Source organism: Passer domesticus, chromosome 8 (assembly GCF_036417665.1).
Source record: "Passer domesticus isolate bPasDom1 chromosome 8, bPasDom1.hap1, whole genome shotgun sequence".
NCBI lineage: Eukaryota > Metazoa > Chordata > Aves > Passeriformes > Passeridae > Passer > Passer domesticus.
The window spans coordinates 41,786,310-41,801,236 of record NC_087481.1 but is presented as its reverse complement, the minus strand read 5'-3'; the positions used below and the strand labels follow the sequence as shown (position 1 = coordinate 41,801,236).

General features: G+C 42.3%; 2 protein-coding genes across 25 annotated transcripts in view; one reads left to right on the top strand and one right to left on the bottom strand.

Moving 5' to 3' along the window:
- LOC135306578 (uncharacterized) overlaps positions 1-13,243 on the top strand; it is a 67,642-nt gene extending 54,399 nt beyond the window's left edge. For 13 of the 24 annotated variants that reach the window (XR_010367376.1, XR_010367374.1, XR_010367370.1 and 10 more), the window contains 7 exons: positions 1,434-1,579; positions 2,835-3,034; positions 3,859-3,926; positions 6,566-6,700; positions 10,492-10,635; positions 12,015-12,208; positions 12,404-13,243. Coding sequence is in view for 10 of the 24 variants with exons in the window: in XM_064430799.1 (XP_064286869.1) it covers positions 3,859-3,926; positions 6,566-6,642 (145 nt within the window). In the remaining 14 variants the exon portion in view is untranslated. The remainder of the gene's footprint in view (positions 1-1,433; positions 1,580-2,834; positions 3,035-3,858; positions 3,927-6,565; positions 6,701-10,491; positions 10,636-12,014; positions 12,209-12,403) is intronic. The other 11 variants (XR_010367364.1, XM_064430799.1, XM_064430798.1 and 8 more) reach the window with 1 other exon arrangement.
- Positions 1,703-14,673, bottom strand: FAS (Fas cell surface death receptor). Its single transcript, XM_064430796.1, has 9 exons — positions 14,541-14,673; positions 8,156-8,303; positions 7,450-7,584; positions 5,456-5,564; positions 4,874-4,938; positions 4,440-4,517; positions 4,239-4,303; positions 3,731-3,755; positions 1,703-2,927 (listed from the first exon to the last, which is right to left on the bottom strand). Exons 1-9 carry the CDS (start codon positions 14,595-14,597, stop codon positions 2,512-2,514), a joined length of 1,098 nt encoding a protein of 365 aa, XP_064286866.1. The 5' UTR covers positions 14,598-14,673; the 3' UTR covers positions 1,703-2,511.
- Between the last annotated feature and the right edge of the window lie 254 nt (positions 14,674-14,927).

The window sequence follows — 14,927 nt, the reverse complement described above, 5'->3', positions numbered from 1 at the left end:
ATCAGTCCTCCTATTTGATACACAGTGTTACTGTTAAGAACAAAAAATTATGATGTGTGCTAACCACCAGAGTTGATGGCAGTCTAAGCTGAGGCCTGCAGACCTCTCCTAAAGAAAATCTGACTCATTGCTCAGGGACTTTTTTTAAACCATCCTTTTTATATTGAGGTTGGGGAATTCCAGTGTGATGAAAGAACAATTATCATTTTATTTCACTGTCAGAAATTTATGAGGTTTGGTGGCTCCATTTTAAGATCAGTGCAGTTCAGATTGTTCAGTTCCCAGCCCCACTGGAACCCTGAGAGTTGGACCACCTTCATTTCTGCTGGTCAGATGCTTCACTCAGAGAGACAAAGGCAGAAGCCAAGGGAAGAAAAAGTTGAAGTCAAGCATCTTTAAACACAGCTTTAAACTACATTCATGCCTTCCTGCATGGCATGTGGTATAAAGGAGCAGCCTATCTACCAGGGCATGTGAGAGCATGGGGCTCTCCTTCCTTCTGGTCTTGGCTGTGCTTCTACACAACTGCATCCTATAAAAGGTGACACAGCCAGCCCCACTGCTGTGCTGCTTTTCTGAAAGGCAGATATTTTATTCTCTTAGGCATGTGGACCCCGGGCCAAAACAGGACCAGGAGCAACACGTTGTCATAGTGTGTCAGAGCTGTGCACAGATAGCACAGACACAGTGCCAGGTGTTAATCAGTCCATGGCTGCACAGTTTGGCCCATGGCTGTTAAATCATCTGTCTGCAGCAGCCTGAAGGTTTTCCTTCAAAAAGCAGCACAGTGTGGGGATTTTGGCAATATAGCAGTGGATTAGACACTTAGAAAATGCAGCTAGATTAGAAGGTCCAAAGTGGGGTGGAAGGTTTTTCTGACTGCTTAGCAGTGGAAAGTGGAAGGTGCTTAAGAGCTGTACAAGGTACACTGGGCCTGGGCAAAACGTGCTCTGTGCCACTGAGACCTTTAACAGCTCAAGTCTATGAAACTGGTAATGAGTTCAAAGCTACGTCCTGCCTTTCCTTTCAGGCTCCTGCTTGATGCCATGCACAGATTTTAACTGTTTCCAAAGGCTATGTACTGCCTGTCCAGGTGCCTCACTTCCAGCTATGTGGCATTTTGGAGGAACTCCACATGGCTGTGGGCACCCAGCATTGGCAGGGGTTGATTGCCAGCCTCTGGCACACTGTGGCCAGCCTTACCTTGCCTTTTCAGGTCCTGTGGTCAGGTGGCATCCATGGGACCCTACCCCACACACCCAACACTCCCCACACACACAACACACCGACGGGCAGGTGAGAGCCAGCCCAGGTAGCTCTCTTCCTGTTTTGGCCGAGTCCTGATACTGGCCAGAGATTTTCTCCAGGGAACTGATGACAGAACAAAAGTCACCTTTCTTACCATGTAATCTGGAAAAATCAAACCTTTCCAGTGAAGTCCCCCCTTCTGTTGAAAGACTTTGTGAGATTTGCACAAATGGGTGTGTGAAAGGGAAAGACCTCACAGCAAAGCTGCCAGCACTATACCGGTCCTTTGAATTTAGGAGCTGAGTCCTCTGCGCGTGGTGATGGAAGAAAGGTAAGGTGTTTTTCCATGAGAATTATCTCCTTTGTTCTGATTTTCTAATCTGAGTAAAAGCAAACTTAAACATGACATCTATATACTGCACGATAAGAAAGACAGAAGTCATGTATTGTGCAGATTTTTTTAATGAAGAAGATGCTTTCATTGTACCAGATTCTGCACTAGAAAAGCATCATACACTCTGAAGGTTCCCTTCCAGAAATGATGGTTCTGTTGTGCTGCTAACCCTTCAGCTCCTATTTCTCTGAAGGTTTTGAACATTAGAAGAGAACAACAGAGATAATAATTTATGCTGAGAACAACAGAGAAAATTATTTTTACTAGAACTGGGAGCTTTTCCTATAGAAAACTTGCACACATATACAAAACTCTATATACACACAGAAGTGCTTTTATGAAAAATAGAATCTGTATTTGCAGCACAGTAGAATCTACACAGCAACACCTACATTTCAAATTAATCAAGTGTAAGGTAGGTAACTTTTTTTTCAAAAAAAAAGTACACTTTGGTACACTTTGTAAACTCATAACACGAGAGCTTTGCCTTAAAAAAATTAAAAAATAACAGCCTGCATTTTTAATGTATACAGAACCTTACATTGATTACATAATGCAGGACCATGCATTTAACCCATTCCTTTTCTTCAGATTATAACTTCTTTCCTCTTGTAAGGGATCCTATAGCTGGAGTCTTATATTGCATCTTTTAGTAAACAAGTCATAAAACTTCTTCAAGTCCTTAACAACCAAAAAAGGCTAGAACTTTTTTGAAGGAAAGATATTGCTACAAAATTTGTAGTTATTCCTTTTGCCATTAATAATTCACTTGAGTTCAATCAGAACTGCCAATGAAAATGTAATTTAGAAACTTTATTTCTGAATGAGTATTTTTCTAATATAAATAACAATTTTCAAATTACTCTGTCCTAGGTCTCTTCCAAACTAGCAGTATAAGCTTTACTTGGCTCAGGACTGTCATTGTAAGAGTTTCTACCTTCCTGAGTGCAAGTTTTGTTTTGCTCAGTGTCAGGATTATAAGACCGTCCCCCTTCCTGAGAGCTGGAAATAGCTGCATTCAGTTTTTTCTCAATTTTATCAGCTATAGCACACATTTTTAACTCTCTCAGGCTGCTTATTAGGGTTCTATAGGCTCCCTTCATCCCATGACTCTGATACCAGACTCGAAGCAGCCTAATCTTCTGTTCAGATGTGTCACCAGGACAATCCTGGATGCTCTGGTCTATGGCAGGTTCTGAAATGCGGTGGTGACGAACAAATTTCTTGACGTCTGTGAGGGTCATCTCTGCCACGATACCAGGAATGTGGCTGCTCAGGTCAACATCTAGGAGCAGGAAAGAAATGAATGCACCTGGCTCTTTTATCCTACTGGGTTTTATCACCTGCACTCAGATTTGATGCTTCTCCTATCCAAACCAGGTTAAGTTTCAGGTATTTGTGACTCAGTATGGTTTACATGTGATTTTTTACAATACATGGCAGGTCTGTTTTCACACGTTCCTGCTAGATGCTAGGTATTTCAAAGATTCAGGCTTGCAGCCACATTGCTTCCTACCATCTAAAACAGAGTCTCAGTTCTCTCTGTAACTATTCTGTCCTTCTCTATAATGGACGTGTGGTCACCTCTCACGTACCCATCTTTCTCAAAATAGCATTGGGAGAGGTCATGAAACAGGACAGGTCTTCTGTTGTGATACAGCCTTGGAGCTTATCTTTTTTCCTATTGTGTACCTGTGGATTTGCCCCTGAACACAATGTAGGTTTTGTAAATCTTCAGTCCCACTGTGGGACTGCTCCCTAATTGTAAATATCCATGGTTATAGAAACACAGTTTGCTGTTTCTTAGTGTCTGTGCCACATGCAGAACAAAAATTCACTTGTAGACGATGAGTAACTGCTCCCTATACAACAGAAATTCCTCCTGAGGCAAGACTTCCATGATGCCACTAAGTGCCTTGATGAGCATTATATGAACTGGCACTTCTTTAGCAAGTGTTCACTTTTGTGCTGGAATAACAGGTGTGGACAGTGGCAAAGTCTACACAAAAATACTCTTTTTTTTTAGTTTAGGAATTTTGTATCTGTTTTTTCTTTTTACTGAATTTTGATAGATTACTTGTCTCTTACCTGCAACTATGAGAGGTATATTCTCCTGAAAAAAAAAGAGAGAAATAACTAGAAACAGGCTTTGTAAAACGCCACACTTATATAAGAGGATAAATACATTTCATGATACTTCTTTGATTTTCTTTTAGTTTTCTCCATGATTCCTCTTTTATGAGTGAGAGTGTCAGACCAGACAGACAGACCTCTTTTGACTTGGGTAAGTTTGGGGAATCACCTCCTAATGCCTAGAATTATGCATGGGGACAGGAACATCCTGGGTTGGTGGAGGCCTGATGATTTATGAAGTTTTGGTCAGGGTCATGTGACTTAGGAAGCATTCCAACAATCCTGAAGAAGTAATACAGGATTTCTCTTACATCTCCCCAAAGAGTTCTTGTGGTGAAATTTACTTCATTCTTGTCATAGAAGAGAGGCACACAAATGTTTGCGGAGACCCAGTGCAATTTAAATGAAAAAAAAGTTCTTTGCATAAAGCCGAGTTTTTTATGATCAAAGTAACAATACTTACTGGCTCTCTGTAAACTGGATCTTTTGGGTCCTCAATGTTCATAAGACCCCTCTGTTTTCTCCTGTCTGAAACAAAAAAAGCACTTTTAAAATCTAGGGCAGTATATCTCTCCTTTGGACTCCAAGAATAAGAGATTATATTTGAATAAGCATCTGAATATCTCATTCAGAGTATAATAGGAATAAGTAGGGAATCACTTACGCCAGACTATTGCTGCAGTTATTAATAGTAGTCCTACCAAAACTGCCAAAGCAATGATCAACCACAGCATTTCTGGTTCTGTTGGAACATTGGAAAATTTGCATGAAAGTTAAGTCAAGAAATGCAATACAGCAGCACATCAAATTTTAGACAAGACCGTGTCAGATTTTAAAAGCCCTCCTGTTGTTTCCTAACGACAAAAGCCAAATATGTTAGAGACATACCTATGGTGAGCTGCCCCTAAAAAGGGGTAATAGCTCTCACACCTGCACAGTGATCAAGGGAAAAGCATACTCTGCAGGTCAGCAGAGGGCCCAGTAGGAATAAGGCCCTGAGCTGTCAGGAATTACTATGGCCAGTGTGTAGAACAGGATAATTGCAATTGCCTCTCAAAATCCAGCACGTGCTGGACCTTGCTACGTTTTAAATGGTACCTTTTGTTCCACAGACAGTGTCTGAAGCTGAAGTACATTGTTTTTCAATTACACCGCTTTCACATCTGCAGAAAATATGAACACAAATTATTAGGGGATTTTTTTCTCCCTTAAGCTGTTGAGAGAGCAAATAAAAATTTTCTAAGATACTTTATCAGCAAAATATTTCACATTTTGCTGATAAATATGCTGGTTTCATATTCCAAATCCCTGATCTTGGGGTTTGGAATTCAATTGGTATAAAAATGGCATGGTAATTTGTGGCAGTGGGAAAACATAGGAAATTATTTTTCAGTGTAACAGTAGATCACACAAAGACAACAGGAAAGCTCAGCTACTTTATTAGACTTTTTGAAAAGCATATACAGGCTCAGTGGATATATAATTTTTCCTTCATGCCTATGGAAAGCCTTCATGGCTGCAAATTGAGCTGACTGAACTAATTCAGCTCAGGTGCAAAGGAAAACTGGTATGCTTTCCCTGAGGTTATAGATTACCTTAGCCTCTGTCTTGAAACCAGCTGGAAAAAAATGTGATTACATATTAACAATTTCATATGTAGTGACGAAGGCATGAGCTTACATGGTACATGGAATGCAAGTGTCACATCCTGCAGGACTGCAGAAATAGTTCTTTGCACAGTCACACCGCGTGTCCTCTTCTGGGGTACAGTTCTTCACAACCTCCAAACCTAAAACCAGATTTCTTAAAGTGTATTAGTCTGAAAAGGCACACTTCTGCCCACAAAGTCTCGTCCTCAGACTTGCTGCTGGCTCCACCTCTGCTGGAGCTGGCGAGGTTTAGCTTTATGATACACACACGGAGCTCCCAGAGAGACCTCTGCTGGATGAGAGCGCAGAAACCATCACACAGTGCAGCCCTCGCCAGAAGGGGACTCCTTCAGCACAGCCAAATCCCAACTTCTTGTTCCCGTTTAGTACTGTAAAGCCAGAAGGAAACCCAGAAGATCACACAGCCAATCTCCCTACTTGATAATGGAGATGGGTTCTTTGCGCTCCCTGACACACAAAAAGTTTTACCTTTTCTTGAAGACCTCCAATGATGAGGAATTCCACTCTCTCTTTTTTGGCTAACATACCCATGTTAAGTATTCTTCTTAAGAATCAAAACAAATTATTAATTTTCTCCTATCCTCAGTTTATATCATAATGCTATCTTCATCTATGAAAAAAAATACTTCTGCATTAAAAATTACTGTACCTACCTACTATGAAAGCTATTTTCATAGGCATATAAAAACAGAACTAATTTTTGAGTTACTACATTCAGTGCCCTGCTGTAATTTGAAACTACTTGATATTTCAAAATTTGATGAAGCTCTACTGTGAAATCAGTGCTGAAGTAACTAATGGAAATAGAGGATATGAATGATCATAAGAATGGTTCACATGGAACTTCAGTGGTAATTTTCCTTTTGCCTATTGTTAGTCTACTGACTTCTCTTCAACTACATTATCATCCATGGAATTTTGTGACTTGCCATACCCTTACCCTTTTCCTCCCTTCAGTTTTAATAATTGTGACACATGTAAAACACTGAATTGTTTTTCTCTTACCAATTTCATCACCCACACAAGAATGCTTATTAGAGCAGAAAATGAGAGGAAAGTTTTCTATCCATATTGAGGTCCTAAAGCAAGGGGAGAGCAATAACGATTGATATTCCAACAGGTGATCTGAGTACAACCATACTGGAGTTGAGAACTGTCTCTCCATTCATCACACTTGATTTTGGGTATGAGGAATGAAGAACTACTGTTCCCTAAATCCAAGCAGAGCAGATCTACAGGACACCTGGTGGAACTGGTAGGAGATAAGTTTAATGGATTTTTTTTTTTTTTTAAATCTGTGATGGGTATTTTTGCAAAGGGTAGTAAATTTCTGCTGTCACCCAGCAGGTTCATGAGCAAAGGGCTCATAAACAGACACTGAAATGACTAGGCAGGGATAGATCTTCTAATGTCCTCTCCCTCAGCTGTGGGTGCTGATGGACTGCAGGGAACAGACCACAGAAAGCAGACAGGTTGGTTTGTGTTGTCTCTGAATAGCACCTCCTGCCTCCACTGCTGCATGCAGAACACTGGGGTGGGTGGGCTCTGCCCCAGGAGGGCTTGCCTTGCAGTCTGGCACGTATCCCACACTGCATCTTGAGTGTCTTTCAAAAGACAACAATCATTTTTAAATAACATTATCAATTATGTGAAAGGCTACCAAAAAGAAAAATCATTACTTCTTACACCACTCTTTTAAACAGAGGATGAAGAAGAGGGAGAACTTGCCTTTCTTGACTCTAACCAGTTTGTACAGTGTCTGTTTTGCAAGGACTTTGGCTAAGCAAAGGCAGATATATGGAGAAATAATGGACCAACTATTTTTCTTCCTGCTTTGTGCTTGATGAAAGGGAGCTGGAGGATAAACTTACTGCTTTCTCACAAATTCATTCATGTCCTACCACTAAAAGTTTTGACTCTACATGCTAACCACGATTAGGTATTGTGGAGAAATCCTGTATAAAAGAAGAGTCATTGCTACAGTTGCTATTTCTATAGACATACCAAAGTTGCTGTCGCACAATTTGCATCTCAAACACTTGTCCAAGTCATTAGGGTGATTCATGAATTCCTTTCCTTTCTCACATGGAGCACAGTGTTTGATAACATCTGTTGGGCAGGAGACATTTTTAACAAAACCTGTAGAGACAGAAAACCAACAATCAATTTAGAGAGCCGCCACCAGCTCTAAGACTAACATCAGAATTTAATTTTTACTCTGTAATACTTTTTGATTCCAAATATGGAATGGATATTCTTTGTGCATGTGTAGATGTACTTCAGGAATGTAGTATACATAACATTGGATTATCCCCACCCTTCCTCCAATTTAACACTGAAGGAGAACACACCAAACAAAACTGTACATGAAAAATTGAAAAACCCACAAATGTATGGAATCCTGTAGGCAAAAGCATGTGTTTTCACTTTTTCAACCTTTTTCAAATATGTGTTTGTTACTTCTTGGTTCTTTTGTAACAAGCATGTTATGAGAGAACTACTCTCTGTAGTGAGAAGTAATTGGTGCATTGAGCTCAAGAAATATCTTTGAAGTGGCTTATGTCCTGTAACAAAACAAAGATACAGCTGGAATGAAGCACTGCATCCAGGAAACCACCTCGTGCCCCTTCAGTATCCCAGCACAAAGCAATTGTGCATGCTGTGGTGTCCCCTGTTCGACTTCTCAACACAGTCTTACAATCATACTCACCACTTCTGCATTTCTTGCAACACTGAGTATCTAAATTGTATTCATCCTCCCTGCAGTTAATTTCCCTCCTGGAAATGACCCTCCTATTAGATGTTATTAGAGCTTCAGTATCATTTTTGCACTGTGTTTCAATAATTAAGAGAGCGACCTAGGAGAGAACAGAAGATTAGCCAAAAAAAAAAAAAACCAAACCTGTTTAGGACTGTGCACTAAAACTGTGTGTTTTAGTACTAAAAGAGTCACATTAATAGTGTTACTCTATAACTAAACATATTAATATTCACTCCCTTGTTAAAACTGTTGATTACTTTAGATGAGGGCCCATATTAAAACTATAACCCTACCAGTCTCCTTTCAAATTAATTTACAACAAATCAATTTCTTTGAATTTTTTGCACTGTCAAGTTAAATTGCATGCTTCTGGGAGTTTTTTGTTTGTTTGTTTTTATTTCTGTCATTAGGCAGTAGAGTTTTACTAGTGGCCCCTGCCCTGCCTCTTCTCATAATAAAAATAATAAAGCACTGTGGCTCAGAGGCCAAACCGTGTTTTTTTTTATTATTTTGGAAGAAGGAGGAAGAATGATACGGATAAATCTGGTATAGTTTGCCTTCTTCTCAGCAACATTTTCTGGAGAATTCTCTATTTACTCTGCATGCACTAAATATGAAATATCTATATAATGGAGCTATGGATGCTGACCATAATTTTAGTTAGATGCAGAAAACTCTTTATGTTAAATTACTGAAAAAACATTTTGGATATCAAACTGGGCTCTCAAGTGAAGGAAGTGTTATCTGTTGCTAAATAACTGATATAACCAATAAGACCATTGCCTTCTACAGGTAGCCACTTCTTTTCATCCTCTAGTCTATTCACAAGTGAGAAGGTGGAAAAAAATTATTTCCTTAGCACCTAACTGCTTGAAATGCGTATAATATTAATTACTGGACTGAAATTAAGAAGGCCTTTCTTTGCACGTGGAGGTGAAGCTCCAGCAGCTGAAACAGCATAATTAGCACTGGAGAAACTCTGGGTATGCATGCTCAGCCCATCACTTCCCCTGTTTGGTGCTCTCTTTTCCTTTGCTGCCAAAGGTTTCAGGGGGCTCTCCTCTGAATGCCAGTGTAATGATGTTAAAAAATTTAAGTCTCCACAGAAGCTTTCAAGTGGATGTGTCAAATTGGTGTGAACTGTTTTCCCTTTGCCTGGGAGAGCTATCTCACTAAACACTGGATTAGAAAGTCCAATTAAAAAATAATCACTAAATTATAGTCAGGGATGTATGACCAGACTGGTGTGGTTTTTCTTAAAGCAGAATGAAGAAAATGTCCAGAGAGTCAAGCAGAAAATAGAATATCATCAAAGAAGGAAACATATATCTAAATTACTAATACCAGTAAAACCTTGTTTCTTTTACCAAATGCCTGCAAACATTGTGTGCAGAGACAGGTATTCCCTCTCACCAACAAAGCTCTCGGCCTCTTGTTTATGCTTTTATACAAATGGGCTATGCTGGTATGAGGGGCTGCAGAAAAAGAACATTTTTAGATGGATGCCCTTTGCTCCTGCTCACGGAGATGAACTTCCTGGTACACTTACAAGAAGTGGGGGTGACTTCTCAGAATTTGACACTTAAGCAGCACCAAACACCTACATTGGCTCTGCCTGCAGGGATGTCTTACAACATCTTCCTGTGGAAGGAATAATGATAAAACTGTGAAGACTTTTTTTCAAAGCAATGCCCTAATTTTTTTCAAACATTTTTCCTTCTGGATTTGCACCCTCTTAAAAGCAATCCATTTGCTATTTATAAATTTTGGTGTGTCTCGAAAAAACCCAGAAAAGTGTTAATAGTCATTTAGCTTCCTGTGCACACCTTAGTTGCTTTTTCTGTTGTCCCTGGGCAGTAAACACTAATATCAGAAGGGAAGAAGTTTAGGGGCTTTTATACAGACAGGGATGATAGGTGCTTTTTTATGACATGTACACTCAAGCAGTGGTTGTATGTTTTCAGCCTAGAATGACTCAGAGAGACTCTGTATTAATTTTCTCAACCTAAAAAAAAAATAGTTTTGGTATCTAAACTGAAGACTGCACTAAGCAGTCAATGGGAATAAGATCAATCAGCTGGGGACATCTACCCTTAGCAGAACTCATAAAAATTATCATATGAGTCCACATTTTCTGGTTTTGCTGCACTTGCATTGCCCAGACAATGAAAAGAGTTTTCTACCTGCTCCCTCTCCTTCATTCCAACAGGATCCTCCAAAATGCTTCCACCAACAGGTACTTGCTAAGGACACTTTTATGAAACCTGTTTCGTCTGCATTTCTAGGGCACAGTGACAAGAACTTTCATTTCTTTGAATACTCGTGTCATTTTGGGATTCTCAGGCCTCCAGTTCTTCCTCTGTCAGAGTATTCTTCATGACATCTCAATCTACTTCAAGAGAAAAGCTTCTGCAAGACACAGTTTATAGGTATGTAATCTCAGCTTTGGAAGTGTGTGAACATGTAATTTGCATACGGGACTTTTTTAAACCTTACAATGTCAACCCTGAGGAAAAAAAAAATCTGTTTTCTCCTGTTATCTTAATAATACATTTTATATTTAGCAAGCCACTTCTCCTGTTTCTAATCTATAAATGCTGATGGATGAGAAGACTGATGGCCACAGTATGTGGCTTTTCTTTTCCACACCACATTTGTTATATGGACCAAGGTGCATGAGCTCATCAGGGGCTTTCTAAGTGTTAAAAAAGGATGAGGAGGGATTTTTCTTGCTGTTTTTTTGGTTTTTTGTTTGGGTTTTTTTTTTTTTTTTTTTGCCTCGTGGAAGTTAAGTTGCTAGAACTAGCTTCATTTTAATATGCTTTTCTCTATAATTAATCTCCCTTGTATTAACTCTGTCAGGCTGGCCTTTTCAAAGAATAATTTCACTCAAGGAGTAATCTTAAGAGGATTCTCTACTCCAGTTCTTTCACTATGACAAGAAATTTCTTCTTCTAAAACCTCGAGTATTATTTTTCCTCCAAGTATTTTTTTCTCCCGCTGAGGCTGAATCTGTTAGTACGAAAATAACCTCTAAAAATAGTTTTTCACATTCTAAAATCTTTTCATGAAAAGAACAAAAAGAATCCATTTTTTAAAGCCCAACCATGGGAGTTGGTATTTCCCCACATCTAGAATACCCCGAGCTTCTTAAATTCCAAGGGAAAGGCATGTGTTTAGTGCCTGTGAGAGCAAATAGCCTCAGAGTGTTCAGCACCTTAAAACACTCACTGTCCAAATTCAATCCACTACCCTTTCATATCTCAGCTGACTTACATGCAAACTGAAATAACATACTGGGCCTGGAAGTTGTACGATTGGTTATTTTGTTGGGTTTTGCTTTTTAGAAGTACTGTACTACTGAGCACCTAGTAAATACTACACTATTTGGAGAGCTGGGAGAGATATTAACAGCTCTCACCTCACTTTGTTGAAGCTAATCATGAATTAGAGTTTGACAGATAGAAATCTAGCAACTCTCACACTTTTCCTTTTGTAACACAAAATGGTTTTCTTATGATTTTCTCTTTGTTCAGTGAGTTACGGCAAAGATAAAGGCGGTTACAGTGGAAACATGTACAGACATGTTTCCAGAATTGGGGCCCTTATGCTTTTCATTTGAATCTTGGGTCATCCCATCATTTTATGGCTGTTTATGCGTGTACATGTAAATGTGTGTATTAGTTTTCCCGAGGAAAAAAGGTCAATGTAGTAATGAAGAAGCCTCATTTTCAAAGTATGTCTTCTGAACTTCCAGAAACTGCCTGCTCTGCAGTCATATCATAATTACAAAATATTTACTTAACAGTTCACTCTCTGGCCTATTCCTTTGGCGTGCTGTCTTGAGGAGATTTTATGGTGGTGCTTCATTCCCTAATGGCCTGCTGCATGGCCAGGAATGGTTGAAGATGAAGCAGGAGGCTGGGCTGGAGCCTGGGAACACCGGGCGCGGGCTCGGTTCAGCTCTCTCTGTCTCGCACGCTTCGGGCTGCAACTCGGACTGTGAGTTCACCGCCTTTGCTCCATTTGTATCCCTGCTTGCTCAGGCAAGAAGCTCTTTTTTGGCTTTCCCTACCTTTTCCCCTGGACTTTAGCGGAAATCATTCAGTGGTTTCTTTTTGGTTTGTTTGTTTTTTTGTGTGGGTTGTGTTTTTTTTTTTTTTTTTTTTTTTTTTTTTCCCACTTGATCTGTTTCAGCTTGCAGTCCAGGGAGCCTACGGGGGCAGTGGGAAAGACCCAGGCCAGCAAATAAAGGACACTAAAACCCACCAGTTTCACCTGCTGTGAGGAGCAGACCAATGCCAGAAGCTCAACAGGTTCCTATCTACTTTTGCCTGAGCTGCTGTGTGGATTTTTTTTCTTCCCTTCCCTGGGATAAAGGGAGCAGCCACCATCCTTGCCTCCTGGCCATCGGGCTGGGCTGGGGGCATGGGGTATAAGGTTCAATTTATTTTTTTTATCTCCCATGCCTTGTGGGTATCTTGCTATGTTAATAATCAGGGTTTATTTTCACTTTCACCCACTATTGTTAATTTCTGTCATTGGCAAAAAGGGATTGTTGGAGCCCTTCTCTTTAGAGAAAACATTCATTCCAGAGTGTTTTCTCCTAAAATCTGTCTCTAAACTGATACAAGTGTGCCTCTCAGTGGTACGTAGTTTTGTAGCTTTTTCTACATGCAGAACTCAGATGTTTTCTAACTTCATAGACCATTGTTATTTTTGCACGACTATCCCTAAATCTTCTTTTACTTGAGTGCAGCGCAGAGTTCCTTGCACAATTGAGATCTCATTCAACAAACTGTTTCCATGTTCTGGTTTAACCAAGAAATATGTCAAACTCTGACCAAGTTTGACTATTTTATAAGTAGTGAAACACCATGCCAATTAAAACAAAAGCCTTTTTTAAAATAGAAATTATGTAGGAATGCTACAGTCTTTCTAAGGTATACTGAAATTTGGAAACAACTGGAAAATAACAATAGAAATTATATATTCTCTGGAACAGTGTTATAAATGAAAGTATTTTTAATCTTGAGATATATATTCTGAATAGTTCTAACATACCGAGCTACACTGACATTTCTGTCACTAGTTGGCTGCTCCTGTCCAGGAACAGATAATACACAGTTCTCTCAGCAGAAGAGAATCCTTCTTTGTATTTAATTATGCTTTGATGATTTGTGCAGGGGCATGGATAGAGCTCTCTGAAATGCTTTAAATATTTTACCACCTGTTATGCAGTTGATCAGATCACAATTTGAGTGGTTTATACATTAAGACTTGATTTGAACCTGACAAACCGCAAAACGAACTGCGTTTGTTAGCAATAAAGAAAAGACTTGGGAGGTCGGTGTCTCTGGAGCGGCAGGATTGGGGCTGGGGGCAATGTGCTCTGCAGCCACACTGCCAGCTGTGTGTGCGGTACACGGGGCTCGCTGCCGCATCCCCCGGCATCCCGGGGCAGCTCTGCCTGGGCGCCGGCCGAGCCAGGGCAGCCTCATGCCCCGGACCTGCCCGGCTCTCCTGCCCTGGAGCTCCCAGCCGCTGCAGCAACGCACCTGCACCAGTGCAGACCCTGTGCTGGCCGCTGACACGCTTCCTTACTTCTCCTGCTGCCGGCAGCCCTTCAAAGCGGATCTTTGTCAAGGTAACTTTACTGGTGAGGGTGAGACACGGGACCGAAGCTCTCGGGAGCTGCACGGACTCACTGTCTGCACAGGCATGGCTCAGGCAAACGGGAAGGCCCTGCCCTACTGCTTCCAGTAAGTGCTGCACACTGACGCCAGGCTTGGGCTATTCCTCTGGCTTCTCCTGGGTCACTGTCACAGCGCTTCGAACTCCTCCCTCACAAGTATTTGCTTTAATGCTGCTTTCCCAGCTCGCTGGTAGGATCCGCTGGGCAGCAGCGCAGGTCGGCTCCCACCGAGCCGGGTTTAGCCCGGGCACGTCCCGCAGCTCCCCGTGCTGGCAGAGCGGGGGCTCTGCACCCGCTGTGGGTGCCTGCGGACCGGTGCCGGCTGTGCCTGGGTCCCCCCACCTACAGCTCACCATCCGACAGCCACCTGCATCCATGCCCCTTTATTCCGTGCGCTTTGCACAGCACGCCTTCACTGAGCACCCTCCAAAAGTGCCTGAGCTTGAAGGTGTGTTTTTTCCACTCAACACATCGCCTAACGAGCTGACGGAACTGGTGGTAACAAGTTTGCACGCACGGCCGGTGGCGAGCAGCGCTCCTCGCCCGGCGGCGCCGCGCTCCTGGCGCCCGCCGGCCCCGCAGTCCCGGCCGGGGCTGTCCCCGCCGCCCGCCCGCTGCCCCGCTCGGGGGGACACTTACGAGGAGCAGGGCAAGGAGCCGCCTGGCCACGCCGCCGCCGTCCCGCACCTTCCCCATGCCGCCGCTGCCCGGCACCTTCCGGCGGGAAGTGGCCCGTCCCTGCGGGACAGCCCGAGCTGCCCGCGCCCTGCCCCGCCGGCTCCTCCCATGTTGGCAAACACGGCTCGGCCCGCCCCCGGCACGGCTCGGCACGGCACGGATCGAGAGGGCCGGGCCGGCCGTGGGGCGCGGTGATCCGGCCCCGCAGACAGCGGCGGGACAGCCCCGAGCCCCGCGGTGACAGCAGCGAGGGCACGGAGCTCCCGCTCGGCTGGCCCTGGCGCCGCGGGGATCGCGGGTGCTTGGCCGGAGACACCCACTCGGCAGCTCGGGGATGCCAGGCACGGC

Coding starts and splice junctions, on each gene's coding strand:
- FAS (XM_064430796.1), bottom strand. CDS start 14,597: ATGGGGAAGGTGCGGGACGGCGGCGGCGTGGCCAGGCGGCTCCTTGCC. Junction 4,939..5,455: donor ACTTGCATTCCATGTACCAT/GTAAGCTCATGC, acceptor TATTTTCTGCAG/ATGTGAAAGCGGTGTAATTG. Junction 2,928..3,730: donor TATACCTCTCATAGTTGCAG/GTAAGAGACAAG, acceptor TCCTGCTCCTAG/ATGTTGACCTGAGCAGCCAC.